This window comes from Lampris incognitus, chromosome 11 (assembly GCF_029633865.1).
Source record: "Lampris incognitus isolate fLamInc1 chromosome 11, fLamInc1.hap2, whole genome shotgun sequence".
In the NCBI taxonomy this organism is placed as follows: domain Eukaryota; kingdom Metazoa; phylum Chordata; class Actinopteri; order Lampriformes; family Lampridae; genus Lampris; species Lampris incognitus.
Genome location: NC_079221.1, coordinates 8,394,905 through 8,415,173, shown reverse-complemented (window position 1 = coordinate 8,415,173; position 20,269 = coordinate 8,394,905). Strand labels below are relative to the sequence as shown.

Below are 20,269 nucleotides of genomic sequence, written 5' to 3'. Positions count from 1 at the left end.
GGCTGTGGGCCACTTCAGGCAATGATGCGGCACTGATGGCCTTCTTCTGTCCCTGACAAAATGGATGTGAGCCTGAAGTGGCCCACATGTATCATAGTAAATATGGCCCAAATATGCCAAATCAAATGTGGGCCTTTTTTGGAAAAGATGTGGTGCTCTCGGCAACATGTAATCTGGATGTGACCCTGCAGTTGCCCGTGTGGTAAATGGTGAATATGGCCCAAATATCACAAAACACATATGGGCCACCTTTTAGCAAATATGTGGCACATGCGGCATTGCTATGGCTTGGTTCTGGACACATACCCACATCCAGCTTCCCACCCGCAGACACGCCCAACTGTGTCTGTAGGGATGCCCGACCACGCCGGTGGTAAGACGGGGATTCGAACCGGCAATACCCGTGTTAGTATGTAACAGAATAGACCACTACGCCACCTGGACGCCCCCATATTTCTACTTTTTATTAGCAACGGTGTACAAAATCAAAGTGGGGTGGTGACTGGATGTTGGTGACATTGTGGTGACGTTGATCGGGTGATTACAAATCGCCGATCTATAAACTGGCCTTACAAGTACGACCTTCCGGATAGGTCTTCCATTCCTACAAACCCATTTAACGTTCTGCTCTCTGCACTTTTACCCATCATCCCACTTGTCTCACCTCGCTCTGCGCTTCCGGACCCTTCTCTCGTGGTCGGCCTCTTCGTAGTACAGCTCGTTGTGGGTGTTATCTTTGCGCTTGGCGGCAGCCGCAACCATCGCCCGTGACGCATTCCCATTACCGGGCTGGGCCCCCGCTGTGCTCGCCGGGCCTGAGCCTGGAGGGAGTGCAGAAGCATAATGGCGATGTCAGCTGGAGCTGCAGGAAGTGGCCCCTGACTCCCTGGACACTGATTAATGGGCTGTAATCTCAAAATGAATCACATGAAGAGAGGGGCAGGGTGGAGGGGTAGCGGATAGTCTCCGTTCATTGTGCCTACTCTGATGCCGGGGAAAATCGAAACAATCGTGAGCTGGGCTCGGTCAGTGTTACATCCACGTCATATTCCACTGACCTTCTCTCGGTTTAAGGGTCGGGGAGGGTGAATATTGAGCTCTGGCTCATAACTGGGGCATCCCGCGAGCCTAACAGCCCAGAGCTGTTTTAGTTACAGCGACTGTTAATTACAGCGAGCAGAGAGGATGCTCGCTCTGCTTCTCTGACAGTCTAACGGCAAAAACCTTTTTGTTAGGGGGGTTGAATTTTAAATATGCATCATTTTACACTTCAAAGGACACAGTTGTGCTAAGATCCAGTTCTGGCAAGCGAATTTATTGGTTTGTACAACAAACCCATACAGCTAAAGGAGGTCATACAGTGATATATTCCTGCGGTTGGAGTCTGAGGGGAAAAAAAAAAAAAGAAGCTCTGGTCCATATTCATGAAGGTGGTTGTAGTTTAAGGGGCTATATAGATTTAATCCCCAAGGCTCAGGTATATAATATTAATAATTCACGATATCATCTGCATATGTATATTTGTATATGTGCAGGTATTTGTGTGTGCGATGCAGAGAGCGAACGAGAGCGAGGAAGAGAAGGAAGAGAGACAGTGTGGGATGTGTTGCCAATACGACACAGCTCACAAACCATAATGGACTTTGGAGGGGAGCACGTTTATCAAATTATTTGTCAATGGAGCGCCGCTTTCTTCTCTCGACGCCTCACTCCCCATGCACACAGAATAATACAGGTAAGCCTGAACGCCAGCCTCGGCGATTTCCTGTCCCTCGTGCTTATGGTGTGAAAGGAGAGGATGAGTGACAAAGAGAGAGAGTGGAGGGAGGGTTAGGTGAGGCTGTGCATGGGGGCGGTCAGTGTGAGTGAAATTAAAGGAGAAAGTGGGAAATACAATTTTAAAAAAAGAGGGTGTGGGCCGTAGACAGGGCGCGCGAGCCGAGGAAGAGACGTGGGGGGGGGGGTGTGAGGAGTGAGCTCCACTGTGATGAATTATTGAAGGGTTGAAATTCCACAGCCCCCAGAGGCTTTTCCTCTGCACTTTGATGGGGGGGGGGTTGTTGCAGGGGCATCATCACCCAGACTGAATCTCTCTCTCTCTCTCTCTCTCTCTCTCTCTCACCCTCTCGTTTTTGGATCATTACATCCAGCAGGGAGAGAGACAGGTCCTGCTTCAGAGGAGTAGGGTTGGGGAGCTGGGTGTGACTTTGGAACCCTTCAGATCGACTGTGGAAAAATGTGGCATCGCTGTGTGTGTGTGTGTGTGTTTGTGGTTAGGTGGAGGAATATGTATAGCTAGAGCACAGTACAATGACAGTAAGATGAGTGTGTGTGTGTGAGTGTGCATGCTTGCCAATCTCTTTACTGTCCGCCACACTGGGGGCGGAGGCAGTACAGAGGAGTGGGGTTAAGATGGGGGTGAACTGAACTGTGAGATGCGCAGCGGTTTCCTGTGACGAAGTGCCGTACCGAGCGGTGAGGAAGATTTCTGAGGAGTACTTACGGTCCAAAAGGTACGATCTCAGTTTATTTTTAAACGCTGAACCCGGAGACGTGAGAGGAAGAGACGGAGGGCAAGGGAACATCGGAGCAGCAGGAAAGCGAAGTTAATGTTCAACGTGTTATTTTTCCATGATGAAAATTACAAATAAAGAAATAAAACATAAAATAAATAAATCAAATCAAAACTCGTCTTTGCATACATCAACTACGAGGAGATGTATGGACTTGTACAGTCCTTCGTAGTTTTTTGTGTATGAAGCAGTGGCGGCTGGTGCTAACAAGTTTGGGGGGGCTAACAAGTTTGGGGGGGGCAGGCTACAATGAATTTTTTCTCTACATTTTTTTGAACCCCCCCCCCCCCAATTGTATCCAGCCAATTACCCCACTCTTCCAAGCCTCTACGGTCACTGCTCCACCCCTCTGCCGATAAGGGGAGGGTTGTACTACCACATGCCTCCTCCGATACACGTGGAGTCGCCAGCCACTTCTCTTCACCTAACAGTGAGGAGTTTCACCAGGGGGGCGTAGCGTGTGGGAGGATCACGATATTCCCCCCAGTTCCCTCTTCCCCCCGAACGGGCGCCCCGACCGACCAGAGAGGTGCTAGTGCAGCGACCAGGACCCACACCCACATCCGGTTTCCCACCCGCAGACACGGCCAATTGTGTCTCTAGGGGACGCCCGACCAAGCCGGAGGTAAGATGGGGACTTGAACCAGCGATCCCAGTGTTGGTAGGCAATGGGATATAGACCGCTACGCCACCCGGATGCCCTACAGATAAGTCTGGTAAAACAGACACCATAGATGGAAACAATGATGAAGTTGACCGTCAGAGACACAATGTAAATATGAAAAGGTCAGGTGGAGGATTAGTAGTGAAACAGAGAGGGGGACTAACCATCCACGTTGTAGACTTTAAGTCCAGCCAGGTGCTTGGCAGCCCGGTGTTTGGAGGCAGAGAGCAGAGCCGGGTTATGGAGAGGAAAATCCCTGTAGTAAAACTCCAGAATAGACAGAGCTGCTCTCTGAATACTGAGAGCGAGAGCGAGAGAGAGAGGGAGACACACACACACACACACACAGACAAAAGACAGACAGAGAAAGAGACACAGACAGAGAGAGGGACAGAGAGAGACAGACAGACAGATAGCGAGATTGAGGAAGATGGACGGGAAAATGAAGAGATGGAGATGAAAGAGTCGGAGAGAAAGAAAAATCAGGAATATTCACAAGTGTCATAACCAGAACAATACTTTTATTTCTCCCAATGAGCACAAGTCTTCAAACAAACTGTAAACTGGAAGTTTCCTTGTCCCAGTTCAAGTCTTTTAACCACCATGCCAATTCTGTGAAAAGAAAACAGCACAACACGGACGCCCTGTCTTTCTTTCTTTTTTTTTCAGCTCATTGACAATGTGTGGTTTGAGCAAGTGTAGTGATTATCAGAAATCCACTAGAACATTTAACCTACACTGATCTCTCCTGGTCATGTCATATTTCACCAAAGAGCAATAGGATCAGTGTCTGTTCAGGGCACATTCCCATCACATTCCCATCCCTCCTTCCATACTCCTAGAATAGCCTGCCTCCAGCACACTGGACACACACACTGAATGATGAGTAATTCAATTACTGCCGCTGCCATTCTTCCCTCTGGACACGAGCCTCCAATTACATACACACACACACACACACACACACACGCTCTCTCTCTCTCTCTCTCTCTCACACTCACACACGTGCACACACATGTACACACACACACACACACTCTCTCACACACACACACATGCACACACACATTCATGCACGCTCACACATGCACGCATGCATGATGCACACACACACACACACACACACACGCATAGTATATGCACGCACACACACACGTCGGCAGGGTAGAATTGAATGTCTGTCACCAAGTGTCACTGTGTGTGGATGTGTGTCTTTGTGTGTACGCACAGTACATGTGTGTATGCATGATATATGTGTAAGAACATGTACTTAAAAAGTGCCTCCAGCAGTGTCAGTTTAAGTCCCATAAATCTTTCAAGGCTGACATAGATAGTTTCTTCAAAAGGGAGACTAAGTATGAGTTTTGTCCTATTCTGGCCTACCATCCTCTCAATAGGCCTACAGACAGAGTAAATCAGTGATCCCCATCCATTCATCAGTCACTTGGTTTGCCTTTTCCCCTTTGAATCAGCCTGGGTTTGTTTCGTTTGGTTTGCAAAACAACTCATCTCCTTGATTTCAGCCCATTTCAACCGTATAACCTCTCAACTCACTGGAGAAAGGCTGTCAACATGCTCTCGATTGAAACACTTAACCCCTTACTGTTGTATTAAAGCTGCTAAGACGGTAACCCCTGATTGTTGTATAAAGCTGCTCAGATGGTAACCCCTGACTGATGTATTAAAGCTGCTCAGATGGTAACCCCTGACTGTTGGACTAAATCTACTCAGATGGTAACCCCTGATTGTTGTATTAAAGCTGCTCAGATGGTAACCCCTGACTGTTGGACTAAATCTACTCAGATGGTAACCCCTGACTGTTGTATTAAAGCTACTCAGATGGTAACCCCTGATTGTTGTATTAAAGCTGCTCAGATGGTAACCCCTGACTGTTGGACTAAGTCTACTCAGATGGTAACCCCTGATTGTTGTATTAAAGCTGCTCAGATGGTAACCCCTGACTGTTGTATTAAAGCTGCTCAGATGGTAACCCCTGACTGTTGGACTAAGTCTACTCAGATGGTAACCCCTGACTGTTGTATTAAAGCTGCTCAGATGGTAACCCCTGACTGTTGGACTAAGTCTACTCAGATGGTAACCCCTGACTGTTGTATTAAAGCTGCTCAGATGGTAACCCCTGACTGTTGTATTAAAGCTGCTCAGATGGTAACCCCCAACTGTTGTATTAAAGCTGCTCAGACGGTAACCCCTGATTGTTGTATTAAAGCTGCTCAGATGGTAACCCCTGACTGTTGTACTAAAGCAGCGGTCGGGAACCTATGGCTCGCGAGCCATATATGGCTCTTCCGGTGACGGCATATGGCTCCCAGACAATTTTGAGTTGAAAATTATCTTTTTTTCAAAAAAATCAGTTTGGAACTGATTTTAAAATACTTGTGATATTTCTTAATAATACTGTGTCATTTTAAAGTAAACAGAAATTAGTTTTGAAGATAAATTTCACGGGTCACGGGTCACCCGTGGGTCGGGTCGGGAACCAATGGCTCGCGAGCATGTCCGGGTCATTGTAAAGGTGAAGAAATCAATTTTATCAGATAGCCAACTAGTTTATCCGCTTCAACCCTTGTAACGGAAAAGATGGCGAAAAGAAAAAAAGACGATGATTACCGTGCATTCCAGGCTGCGTGCACAGAGGAATTTGCATTTGTGGAGAGAGCAGGATCTGCGGTATGTCTAATATGCAATGATAAAATTGCATCGATGAAACGGTCAAATATAAAGCGGCACTTCGATACGCACCATGCTTCATTTGCATCGAAATATCCAGCGGGGGACAGCAGGAAAAGGGCATGCGAGGAGCTACAGCGGAGAGTGCAGACGAGTCAGCAGCAACTACGTGTGTGGACCAAGCAAGGTGACGGGAATTCCGCTAGCTTTGCGGGGGCTTTGGCAATAGTAAGGAATGGAAAGTCATTCACAGATGGCGAGTATGCCAAAACATTCATGCTTGATGTGGCCAATGAACTGTTTGATGACTTCCCAAATAAAGACAAGATAATCAAACGAATAAAAGACATGCCCCTGTCAGCAAGAACTGTGCACGATCGTAGCATCATGATGGCAAATCAAGTCGAGGAAACACAAATTAAGGACATAAACGCCGGGACATACTTTTCTCTCGCGTTAGATGAGTCAACAGACGTTAGCCATCTATCTCAGTGCAGTATCATTGCCAGGTATGCTGCAGGTGACACACTGCGTGAGGAAAGCTTGGCTGTTTTGCCAATGAAAGGGACAACAAGAGGAGAGGATTTATTCATGTCTTTCATGGAGTTTGCTAAAGAAAAAAAACTACCGATGGATAAACTTATTTCTGTCTGTACTGATGGTGCACCCTGTATGTTGGGGAAGAACAAAGGATTTGTAGCGCTTCTCCGTGAACATGAAAAGAGAGCCATCCTAAGTTTTCATTGCATCCTGCACCAGGAAGCGCTTTGCGCTCAGACGTGTGGCCAGGAGCTTGGCGAGGTGATGTCTCTGGTCATTCGAGTGGTCAACTTTATTGTTGCCCGAGCTTTAAATGATCGCCAGTTTAAAGCTCTGTTAGAAGAAGTTGGGAATCATTATCCCGGTCTGCTTTTACACAGCAACGTGCGTTGGTTGTCAAGGGGGAAGCTGCTCAGCCGTTTTGCAGCTTGCCTGAGTGAAATCCGGACTTTTCTTGAAATGAAAGGCGTCAAGCATCCTGAGCTAGACAACACTGACTGGCTCCTGCAGTTTCACTATCTCGTGGACATAACTGGCCATCTGAGCCAGCTCAATGTGAAAATGCAAGGTATTGGAAATACAATCTCATCCCTTCAACAAGCAGTGTTTGCATTTGAAAGCAAGCTGGAAGTCTTTCTCAGGGACATTGAAACAGGTCGTCTTCTGCACTTTGAAAGACTGCAACAATTTAGAGATGCATGCTTAGCAAGTGACTCCACTCAACATCTGGATCTCCAGCAGCTAGCTGGCTTTACGTTCAATCTCCTGCAGTTATTCAAAGCACGTTTTGGAGAATTTCGTGCGCGCACTGGTCTTTTCAAGTTCATCACTCATCCACATGAGTGTGCAGTGGACAAAATCGACCTGACATGCATCCCCGGGGTCTCTATCGGAGACTTTGAGCTGGAAGTTGCTGACCTGAAGGCATCAGACATGTGGATGAGTAAGTTCAAGTCACTTAATGGAGAGTTGGAAAGTCTTGCGCGACAGCGAGCAGAGCTGGCGAGGGAACACAAGTGGACAGAAATTAAAAATCTTCAACCTGAAGACCAGCTGATTCTTAAAACTTGGAACGAGCTTCCTGTGACATACCACACAATGCAGCGTGTGAGTATTGCCGTATTGACCATGTTTGGCTCTACATATGCATGTGAACAGTCTTTCTCGCATATGAGGAACATTAAGACCAACCTACGCTCACGTTTAACTGATGGAAGCCTCAACGCCTGCATGAAGCTCAACCTCACCACGTATGAACCAGACTACAAGGCCATCAGCAAAACCATGCAGCACCAGAAGTCGCATTAAAAGTAAGACATATTTAATTTATTATACGTTAAAAATACTATATGGCTCTCAATGAAATATATTTAGAAATATTTGGCTTTTATGGCTCTCCCAGTCAAAAAGGTTCCCGACCCCTGTACTAAAGCTACTCAGACGGTAACCCCTGACTGTTGTATTAAAGCTGCTCAGATGGTAACCCCTGACTGTTGTATTAAAGCTGCTCAGACGGTAACCCCTGACTGTTGTACTAAAGCTGCTCAGACGGTAACCCCCGACTGTTGTATTAAAGCTGCTCAGACGGTAACCCCTGACTGTTGTATTAAAGCTGCTCAGACGGTAACCCCTGACTGTTGTACTAAAGCTGCTCAGACGGTAACCCCTGACTGTTGTACTAAAGCTGCTCAGATGGTAACCCCTGATTGTTGGACTAAATCTACTCAGATGGTAACCCCTGACTGTTGTATTAAAGCTACTCAGATGGTAACCCCTGACTGTTGTACTAAAGTTGCTCCAACGGTAACCCCTGACTGTTGTATTAAAGCTATTCAGATGGTCAACAGTCAACTGTACCAAGCAGTTCCAAGGTGTAAACTGGGCAATATGTGTGTAAGGATGAAGCAAGGTGCCACAATTAAAACAAAAAATTATGTCTTGATCAACAACGTTTACAAACTACAACATACATTACAACGCGCAGGTACCAAATCATAACAATCCCATTGCATGAAAAGTGTACTTTCATTCTCGTTACGTCTTTTATCTGCACTTAATTTACATCTGTAACACTAAGCTGTTGAAGTTTTTATTTGTATGTTTATAAGAAGGATGTTTTTCTGCTTCTGACAAATACAATATTTTTTTTAGTTATATCATCCTGCACGTATGTCCAGTGAGTTGGGCCGCGATACTACAACAGGACGAGTGGTCTTCTGCCACCAAACTGAAACCATCCAATAGCATATCGTCTTCCGCATTCTTCTAAAAAAACCCGGCCGTGATTGCCTGTCAATCAAATCAAACTCCCTCCCCTCACACACATCAAAGCGTGGAAGGTAGCAGGGCTCTAAATGCTGTTTAAAGGGACCTTCTGCCATTCATTTCTTTTCTTTTTTTATTATTCCCCCCTTTTTCCCCCAATTGTCAATTGTACCCGTCCAATTGCCCCATTCTTCTGAGCCGTCCCGGTTGCTGCTCCACCCCCTCTGCCGATCCGGCGAGGGCTGCAGACTACCACATGCCTCCTCCAATACATGTGGAGTCGCCAGCCGCTCTTTTTCACCTGACAGTGAGGAGTTTCACCAGGGGGACTGGCGCGTGGGAGGATCACGCTATTCCCCCCAGTTCCCCCTCCCCCCCGGACAGGCGCCCCGACCGACCAGAGGAGGCGCTAGCGCAGCGACCAGGACACACACCCACACCCGGCTTCCCACCCGCAGACACGGCCAATAGGCTCGGTGCATTAATGTCGGGCTGCGGACCTTTCGGGTGGTGTCTGTTTGCACAAGAACTTCCAGTAAAACCGGATGCTTACGTCCTTCTGACTCATTAGTTAGCTGCTAACTTATCCATCTGAAATCTTGATTTCATCTGAAAAATCAGTGAATCAAACAGGGCATAAAGGGGCGTTCAAGTATCAACGCAGTGAATCAGGCTCCACTTAGCACTGTTGTGTGAATTTGGCGTGCTATAATTCTCTTTTAAGTTTCCATTCATTCCCTAGTAACTGCGAGGAAAGAGCTACTAAGTGACTAGCAGAGATTCGGAGGGATGCATTTACTGTCACCAAGTGTACAAAAGTGTGTAGTTGGCATTTGAACTGCGTGATTTCGCTGTGCTAGCTACAGCAGGTGTGTTAAGGAGGCTGAAGAAAGGAGCTGTCCTCACACTCTGCGTGGAATGAGTACTCAAAACCCACACCCGGGCTAGGTGTGTGGGAGCGTTGGGAGCGTCTTGTTGTTGCCCCTCTGCCAGCTCTGGATTCCTCTCATAATGAGATGGATGTCAGCCAGCAGCTGCCTGCAAGAGCATGACTATTGTGTGGCTCCTAATCCTGCCGCTTTGGAGGATGCCCTGGCCCAAAACGAGTCAATGAGGATAGAAGTGTTCCAGAAGCAACTTGAGACCGTCCGGCTACAGTCCAAATTCAGCCTGAGTCGATTTGCAGGTTCAGATGAGGACATTCGGTTTTACACTAGGTATGTCTGATTTGTATCATTTCACTTAATCGCCCCTGCCAGCAAGCTAGCTGGCGCTAGCATGGTTCTAATGATGCCGTTACTCACGCTCGTAGTTGCCGATGTAGCTCGAAATCGACATCTTAAACCCCTTTTCTTTTTTGCTCGTCTGAGCTACTGAGGAAGCACTCACAATGTGATGTACAACGTTGACCGTGATTTTAGGGAGGTCCTACAAACAGCGAGTGTAAAACAAAGCCATCGCTTCTTTCAACAAACCAGACCGGAAGTTCTTGTGCAAGTACTCGTACGTCAGAAGTCGAATGACGCCATCTTACGCACCCAGGCTATTGCGTCTGTAGGGATACCCGACCAAGCCGGAAGTGACAACCGCCATTAATTTCTATGATAAAAATAAATACCAGCTAAATATTTTAAAAAGTATACAAAATTTCCAAAAGTTTAACCCATCTGTTTCTCCTAAAGGAGCTGACTAGTCTGAAGTTAGAAATGAGCTGCTATGTTAAAGTGCGCAAGACTGTCTAGAGTCCAAAGATTTGAATGATAAAATAAGTGAAATGAAGCACACTAATTTTAAGAGTCAATATACTGGGCTTACTACTGACAATATGGTTACATAGAGACTATCCGAACTACGCTTTCATTGTGCAATTTTAACACACACCCTCCAGCCAATCAGAGACCGGTATTCTCTGTGACCATGGCATAGTAAGTATTCCAGCAGGTTTACCTGAGCTGCCCTACGTTGTAGTGGCGCGTCTCTCCGTCCGTGGAGCGGATGACGCACACGCTGTAGCAGGGCTGCAGGTGGCGCAGCTCCAGCAGCACCACGGCCAGGTAGTGAACGAACAGCAGGGAGTCCACCAGCGAGACGGCGAACTGGACGATGCCGTGGTAGTCCTCGTCCTGCAAAAAACAACAACACATAAATAAACAGATCTACAGCCGCAGCTGGGTTGAAAAAACCTCTGAACGCCAAATCCTGTAATTTTCCTTTCTTTCAAGGTGAGTTACATGCTTTGGTTGTCATTTATATTCTATGTTATGTATGTAACAGACAGACAGACAGACAGACAGATAGATAGATAGATAGATAGATAGATAGATAGATAGATAGATAGATAGATAGATAGATAGATAGATAGATAGATAGATAGATAGATAGATAGATAGATAGATAGATAGATAGATAGATAGATAGATAGATAGATAGATAGATAGATAGATAGATAGATAGAGAGGTAGAGATAGATAGATAGATAGATAGATAGATAGATAGATAGATAGATAGATAGATAGATAGATAGATAGATAGATAGATAGATAGATAGATAGATAGATGAAAAAACGAAATGAAAGCCACTTTATTTTGTAATTGTACAGGTTACAATGAATTTGTTCTCTACATTTGTTTTTTGGATTTTCTCCCCAATTGTATCCAGCCAATTCCCCCACTCTTCCAAGCCTCTCTGGTCGCTGCTCCACCCCTTCTGCCAATCCGGCGGGGGCTGCAGACTACCACATACCTCCTCCGATACATGTGGAGTCGCCAGCTGCTTCTTTTCACCTGACAGTGAGGAGTTTCACCAGGGGGACGTAGTGTGTGGGAGGATTACGCTATTCCCCCCCAGTTCCCCCTCCCCCCAAATAGGCCCACCGACTGACCAGAGGAGGCGCTAGTGCAGCGACCAGGACCCACACCCACATCCGGCTTCCCAACCACAGACACGGCCAAATGTGTCTGTAGGGACGCCCGACCAAGCTGGAGGTAACACGGAGATTCGAACCGGGATCCCTGTGTTGGTAGGCGATGGAATAGACTGCTACGCCACCCGGACACCCCTAATTTGTTCTCTGCATTTAACCCATTCTATTGTATAGGAACAGTGGGCAGCTGCAGCACCCGGGGGGCCAACTCCAGTTCTTCTTTCCAGTTCTTTGCTCAGGGGCACAGACAGGAGCATTAACCCTAACATGCATGCTAGCTAGCTAGCTAGATAGATAGATAGATCGAGAGATAGATGTGTGTTGTATATGAATAGCAATACCCATGTGATGGTGTTACTCAAACACACCCTGATTTATTTTTGGACTCACCTGTGCGTCAAGGATCCGGACGCCGTAGAAGAGCCAATAGGACATGATGAGCAGGAGTGTGAGCGTGGCAAGGAAGCCGCGGAACACACACACTCTGGGCAGGCTGGCACGGGACGGACGCAGAAACAGAGCCCAGACCGCCAGGATGAGGATGAGGAGTTTGAAGGATATGGAGAGGAAGAGGCCCTCGCAGGCCGCGCCGCAGGCCTGCAGCCTGTCGGGCCACATCATAGCCGGCAGCACCAGGAAGGCAAGTGGGGTGGCCAGCACAATCAGCCCCACGCACAGGCCCAGAGCCAGAGGAACGTAGCGCCGGCATGTTTGGACCCCGTCCTCCGTGCCCTTCCCCAGACCGACCACCTCCTCCTGGGACAAACTCAGCTCGGAGGTCCCCGTCACAGCGGTGGTGGTTTCCCCCCAGTTGTCATCCTGCAACGAGGCAAGGAAGAAAAGTGTGTGTGTGTGTGTTACGACATCACTTCGGATAAACTGGACCGTATCCATTCAAGTATATGTACCTGTTATCTCCCACAAAGTAGAAAGAACTAGAAAGAACTGGAGCAGAATAACACAAGGGAAGACTCATAGGAAGGTGTAATATGATGGTATATGTCTGCATTTACTGCTACTGAATGATAAAATAAAGGTAAAAGGAAGATAAAAAAAATCTCCAGGAATAACACAAGAGAAGATTCACAGCAAGCTGTCAAAGCAAAAGGCTAACATGTACTGAAGTTAAGGTTATATACATTATCCCGTCCTCCCTCCCGGTCTACAAACAAAGGCCCAGCGACAGAGCAGCCCAGATGATGACTGGAAATCCCAGGAGGTTTTATGCATCGTGCACACATCACATTCTTCATGCTATTTGCAGAGGTTTTGATTTTCATGGAGTTATGCCTCATTAAGATGAGCCTTCAGACTCCGTGTTATCTAATACAGGGTGACAGTGCGGGTCACACACAGTGATGCCAGGTAGCTAGGAAGATTGCATTACCCACACACACACACATACACACACACAAACAACAACAAGGCCTTCTTTGCAGGCCCATCATTGCAAACTGGAGAGAGTTTTAGTCTCCCTTGCAAGCAGCGTGGTTTATTGCTCAATCTTCCCGAGAAAAAAGGCACGGCAACGAAAATACAGCAGACGAGTTTGCTCATTTGCAGATGATGCATTCATTCTTTTGTCTGCTTGTCTGTCATTTTCTCCGCCTCAATCAACCAATCGTTTCTCGTAGGGAAGTCCCCGTACGTCCCTCCCACTGCCTCCACTCACTGTGACGGCCGCTGCGGGGGCGGGGTGTGTGCGTGGCTAGATACGAGATGAGCTCTGTAGATAAGTCTCCGGGATACAGACACGAGTGTATGCCCATACGTGTGTACACACACACACACACACACACACACACACACACACACACACACACACACACACAACTACACGTTTAATTAAAGCTAACAGTCTTTAAAAGTCTCATACTCGGGCCATATGGTCCTGACCACCTGATTAAGCCCTCAGATAATGAGAAGGTCTAAGAGAGGAGAGGAGAGGAGAGGAGAGGAGAGGATAGATGAGTCGGGGCATAGGATGGAGGGACACTAGTTCTCACTATTACCTGGAGAGACTACTGACTAAAGTATGTGTATGTGTTGTTCACGTGTGTATGTGTATGTGTGTATGTGTATGCTCATATGTATATGTGTATGTGTATGTTCATGTGTATATGTGTGTATGTATTTGTGTATGTGTATGTTCCTGTGTCTATATGCGTGTGTAATTGTGTATGTATGTGTGTGCAAACTATTTCAGATCAAGTGTGGAATATGATTCTCTCTCTCGATTTGTGGAGGATGAAACTCTAGACCTAAAGTGGCCGAGCGTATTGCCAACTGCCTCAAAGAAGAAGAAGAAGAAGAAAAAAAAACACATAAAAATGGGATTTATGACCGTAGACCGTAGAGGACGAAGGGAAGAAGGCTGCACATAAGTAGGACATCTCTCCTCCATTACTCCTCTCCACCATTATTTCAACCACACTGGGGGAGAGGATGCCAGTAATAGGCAGAGGATGGATGAGTAGGAAGGATGGGGGAGGAGGGGGGGGGCGGGCGGGCGGGCTGAAGGATGGGGGATGGGGTCGCAATAGGAAACTGTCAGGGGCGAAATAAAGAGGCAGCCTTCCACGGTGTGCTCCAACCATTGAGAGTAATATGTGTGACCAAGAGGTCAGCTCCCTAAAGGTCACGGTCTTCAGCTTCATACCTCCACGTCTCCATCCCCTCCCGTCTCGCTCCTCATTCTCTGCCTGTCTGATTCAAATCAACTGTTTTTAATGCGGTCTCCATCTTTCCTCATTAGAACTCTGAAATGATGAACAGTAAAAAAAAAAAAAGTGAGGCTGCACAATAAATGCGTGGGACGAGACTGTCCTCCACCAAGAAACGACCCCATAGGTCATTTGTACAAGCAGCGTATTACGACCTATAGCTACGTTTTAAAGTGAAGCGACATCTAGCGGTCGTGTAAATAACGTCTAAATCACGTGTAAATAAGTGTCTGCGAATGAGGACAACAGGTCTTAAGTTAAGCAGAATGAAGTATAAGGTGCAGAAATGTGCACGTGTAGCATGTCCTCATATGAGGCCGCAGGGTCTCACCTCCTCGCCGTCCTCCGTAATTATAACACGTTACTTTGCCTGTGTAAACTACTAATAAGACACGTTAGCCCCTAGCTAACGGGTCTGACCCTTTAGCCGAGCGGTTAGTGACGTCGCCTTGTGGTGCAGTACACCCCGTATCGAATCCCGCGCCGGGCAAGAAAATAACCGGTTACACCTGTAACAATGAGCGATCTCCTCTCATAAGCTATCGCGAGAACGAACATTAATAAAAGCAACGTTTAACGCGACATGGCGGTTAAATGTCCGTGCTAGCTAACATTCTAACTTTTTGGCTAACGTTAAGTTAGCTCTTACAACGTTATTCATAGGTAAACATACTGCCAATAGCAGTCTTAGTTACGATACTAGACGGCGAAACAACACAAAAACGCACTGACTACATATTCTGTTGTTCTCAATGTGTTTTTTATCGCTATTTATTGACTACTTACCTTTAGTAGCCTGTCTATGAGGCGTTTTAAAAGGGATGTCAACAAGTAGATAAAACCCCCCACAGCGTACAGGAAACGCTCCTGTGGGTCGTATTAAGGGGTAGGAACGGAGGACTTGCTGATCCGGCCAATTACCCCACTCTTAGGAGCCGCCCCGGCTGTGATGTAACGGCACTATTTTATAAGAGCGCAGAGTTGTGTGACGTTTCAAGTAAGGAGTTCCAGTCGAGGGAGGAGTAACGGATTTTTTTTCCATTCCGTCTGAAGCGCCATGTTGATGCGCCGGTGTGGCTTCCATTTCTGCTCGGTAGTGGCTAGTCCCCATCGATTCGGAGAACGGTCAACTGAGCATGCGCAAGTACTCGTCGCCCCCGTTGTTTGGGTAGGTTAAGGTTAGGGTTAGGGCGGGGTTAGGGTTAAAGTTAGCTAATCAGACGCAGAGTAGGGGCGGGTCTTCCTAGAATCCTAGCGCCTGGGTGCTACGCGGGGCGTGTGGAGGCGCGGTAGAGGCATTTCGCGCATGCTCAGTTGACCGTTCTCTACTCCATTTCCGTTCTCTGCATCGATGGGGACTAGCCCCTACCGTTCCCTTTCTGCTCGGGTTTTTTTTTTTCCCTTTCCAATTTTCTCCCCAATTTGTATCGGGCCAATTACCCAGCTCCTCTTGAGCCGTCCCGTTCGCTGCTCCACCTCCTCTCCGCCGATCCGGGGGCGCCCCGACCGACCAGAGGAGGCGCCAGTGCAGCGACCAGGATACATACCCACATCCGACTTCCCACCCGCAGACACGGCCAATTGTGTCTGTAGGGACGCCCGACCAAGCCGGAGGTAACGCGGGGATTCGACCCGGCGATCCTGCGTTGGTAGGCAACGGAATAGACCGCTACGCCACCCGGGCGCCCCCCTTTCTGCTCGGGTGCAACGTCGATTTCCGCTACATATGACGTCACGGATTATGTCGCTACCGAGCTGCGTCTAACGTCAATCTACCGTTTCCCGCCGTTCCTAAACGGAACTAGCCCCTACCCAATCGGAACTAGCCCCTACCCAAGCCCCTACCCAATCGTAATGCGTGAAGTAGTGATGTCATCCGTAGCCGCGGGACCCCGAGCACATCCGGTAGGGCGACTCAACATATTCTCCTCAGACAACGGCTGTCTGTATGTGTTCGCAACGCTACCCGGTGTCAGAAGTTGAAAGGCGATGGATGGCGAAGTTTCCGCCTCCCGGAAAACTGTGATTTCTCTCGCCCACAACTTTGGCCGCAATGGCGCCGACGATGCCCACGCTACAGAATCGCAACGAGGAGGGAGGAGAGGTACACAGGTCTCTATTCTCTGGGGAAGGAACCTGAACACGTTTTGAAGGCCTTTAGTTTCGCTGAAGGGGGGGGGGGGGACGAGGAAGATTATGAGACTGTGTTAGCCACATTGGACAGTTACTTTGTAACGAAGGTGAACGTCATCCGCGAACGAGCCCGTTTTCCAAAGCCTCGCGAGAGCGCAGCCGCAGAGGGGTATGTCAGAAGCCTCCGCGAGCTGTCGGATACGTGCTCCCTTGCTGGATTGGCGTACTAGATAAAGACCTGTCTGAGAAGCTGCGGCTAACATCTGATTTACCTCTTGACAAAGCAGCGGCGTTAGTCCGAACGAGTTGCGGGACGTGTCAGCGAGCAAGGCGCACATGCTAACAGTAGCACACAGCTCAACGAAGGTGCCGAGCGTGTGCAGCGAAGCAGGCGCGCAGCCGTGTTCAGCGAAACGGGAGCAGCGTGACCAGTGGCGCCCCCAGAAATGTTTCATTAGGGGGGGGGGGGCAAATGGGGCCACTGAAAATCTTGGGGTGGCACACCAAAACCAAAAGCCATGACTGAATTTCGGGAATTCTGTGACGCTGTTGTAGTGTACCGCATAGGCTAGTTGAAAACTGTCAATATGAGAGTTAAGAAAAATATGTAAATGAGCAGCACCTAATGTAAAATATCAGATAGAAGCATATTCTGCATAATCAGAAGCATATTCTGCATATGCGACTCGTGGCTGGGGGGGGGCCAGCGGGGGGGACCAGGGATAGTATCAGGGTGGCCGTGGCCACCCCTGGGGGGCGCCACTGAGCGTGAAACCGGTACAACCCTGGAAAGGACAAGGCAGGAAATGTTACAGGTGCGGAAAACCACCTGCAAAAGGAGACGGATGCCCTGCGAGGAATGCTGAATGCCACGCCTGGAAAGAGATGGGACACTTCGCTGCAGTGTGCCGTTCACGCATCGTCAATGAGGTCAGTGCGCGGACAGACGGTGACCAGCAGAGCCGGGCTCCAGTTCTCGGAGAAATCACAGGTGAATGATTCCAGTGATGCATGGACAGTAAAACCGGCAGCACGTGGTATCCTTGTGAACTTTAAAATTGGGTAACACTTTAGTATGGGGAACATAGTCACCATTAATTAGGTGCTTATTAGCATGCAAATTAGCAACATATTGGCTCTTAATTGGTCATTATTACGTACTCATTAATGCCTTATTCTGCATGGCCATATACAACCAGTAAGCCATTAACTATGAGTTTTCCCTCTATAACCTCAGAATTATTGCTTATTAGTAGTACCATCTCAATATGCTTCGCTTAGTATGGACTTTATAAGGTGGTAGTACCACAAGAAGAGTTATTCTCCCTTACTAACACTTAATGAATATGGTCTGTTCTTACATAACAAAACACAAAACTACAAGTGTTCATAGTGTTAAATTACTGTAAATTAAGTTTTTGTTACTTAGAATATGTTCCCCATACTAAAGTGACATCTTGATCATTACTAATTCACTAGTAATTAAGTTTTTTTACTTAGAATATGTTCCCCATACTAAAGTGTTACCTAAAATTGATACAGGGGCAGATACAAGTGTTGTATCAGAAAATACTGTTAGCTTGATGGGGATTAAAGCCAGTTCTGAAGAAAGTTGGGGCAAAACTTGATGGTCCGGGGGGTAGACTGAGCTGTTTAGGTTATGTTATAGCCAACACCCAGAGAAACTGGAGACATTTCAGGTTCAAAGTACATGTAATCCGTGGGGACGGCAGTCACCTCCTTGGGAGAAATGTAGCTGTGGCAATGGGCCTAGTTAGGCACGTTGAAGAAATAAAAAACTCAGAGCAAAGCAAAATTTCCTGTCCTGCAGAAATAGGAGTTTTGAAGATAAAACTTGTAAAAATAGCATTGAAGGAAGGCGCGGTCCCATACAGTGTGTCGACGGCTAGACGTGTGTCAGTGCCCATGCTCTCTAAAATAAAAGAAGAACTAGATCGCATGGTAGCCAGTGGCGTAACCATTGAAATTAAAGAGCCTACAGAGTGGTGTGTTTCAGTGGCACCCGTACCAAAGAAAAATAAGGAACAGATTTGAAGACTCTAAACAAAGCAGTGAAGAGAGAGAAATACAGTGGTGTGAAAAAGTGTTTGCCCCCTTCCTGATTTCTTATTTTTTTGCATGTTTTTCACACTTAAATGTTTCAGATCATCACACTAATTTAAATATTAGACAAAGATAACACAAGTAAACACAACATGCAGTTTTTAAATGAAGGTTTTTATTATTAAGGGTGAAAAAAATCCAAAGCTACATGGCCCTGTGTGAAAAAGTGATTGCCCCCTAAACCTAATAACTGGTTGGGCCACCCTTAGCAGCAACAACTGCAACAAGCGTTTGCGATAACTGGCAATGAGTCTTTTACAGCGCTGTGGAGGAATTTTGGCCCACTCATCTTTGCAGAATTGTTGTAATTCAGCCACATTGGAGGGTTTTCGAGCATGAACCGCCTTTTTAAGGTCATGCCACAGCATCTCAATCGGATTCAGGTCAGGACTTTGACAAGGCCACTCCAAAGTCTTTATTTTGTTTTTCTTAAGCCATTCAGAGGTGGACTTGCTGGTGTGTTCTGGATCATTGTCCTGCTGCAGAACCCAAGTGTGCTTCAGCTTGAGGTCACGAACAGATGGCTGGACATTCTCCTTCAGGATTTTTTGGTAGACAGCAGAATTCATGGTTCCATTTACCACAGCAAGTCTTCCAGGTCCTGAAGCAGCAAAACAGCCCCAGACCATCACACTACCACCACCATATTTTACTGTTGGTATGGTGTTCCTTTTCTGAAATGCAGTGTTACTTTTACGCCAGATGTAATGGTACACACACCTTCCAAAAAGTTCAACTTTTGTCTCGTCAGTCCACAGAGTATTTTCCCAAAAGTCTTGGGGATCATCAAGATGTTTTCTGGTAAAACTGAGACGAGCCTTTATGTTCTTTTTGCTCAGCAGTGGTTTTCATCTTGGAACTCTGCCATGCGGGCCATTTTTGCCCAGTCTCTTTCTTATGGTGGAGTCATGAACACTGACCTTAACTAAGGCAAGTGAGGCCTGCAGTTCTTTGGATGTTGTCGTGGGGTCTTTTGTGGCCTCTTGGATGAGTCGTCGCTGCGCTCTTGGGGTAAATTGGTCGGCCGGCCACTCCTGGGAAGGTTCACCACTGTTCCGTGTTTTCGCCATTTGTGGATAATGGCTCTCACTGTGGTTCGCTGGAGTCCCAAAGCTTTAGAAATGGCTTTATAACCTTTTCCAGACTGATAGATTTCAATTACTTTGTTTCTCATTTGTTCCTGAATTTCTTTGGATCGCAGCATGATGTCTAGCTTTTGAGGATCTTTTGGTCTACTTAACTTTGTCAGGCAGGTCCTATTTAAGTGATTTCTTGATTGAGAAGAGGTGTGGCAGTAATCAGGCCTGGGTATGGCTAGAGAAATTGAACTCAGCTTTCCAAAGATGTGATAAACCACACTTAATTTATGTTTTAGCGGGGGGGGGGGGCAATCACTTTTTCCACACAGGGCCATGTAGGTTTGGATTTTTCTTTTCCATTAATAATAAAAACCTTCATTTAAAAACTGCATGTTGTGTTTACTTGTGTCATCTTTGTCTAATATTTAAATTTGTTTGATGATCTGAAACATTTAAGTGTGACAAACATGCAAAAAAATAAGAAATCAGGAAGGGGGCAAACACTTTTTCACACCACTGTATATGCTACCTACAATAGTTGACAATTTACCTAAGC

At 47.0% G+C, this 20,269-nt stretch overlaps 1 protein-coding gene across 1 annotated transcript in view; it reads right to left on the bottom strand.

Moving 5' to 3' along the window:
* Nucleotides 1-20,269, bottom strand: part of LOC130120744 (vang-like protein 1) — a 51,430-nt gene that overhangs the window by 6,432 nt on the left and 24,729 nt on the right. The window contains exons 4-7 of the mRNA XM_056289456.1: nt 12,045-12,473; nt 10,678-10,853; nt 3,402-3,535; nt 665-821 (exon numbers count right to left, since the gene is read on the bottom strand). Of these exons, the coding sequence (XP_056145431.1) occupies nt 665-821; nt 3,402-3,535; nt 10,678-10,853; nt 12,045-12,473 (896 nt within the window). The remainder of the gene's footprint in view (nt 1-664; nt 822-3,401; nt 3,536-10,677; nt 10,854-12,044; nt 12,474-20,269) is intronic.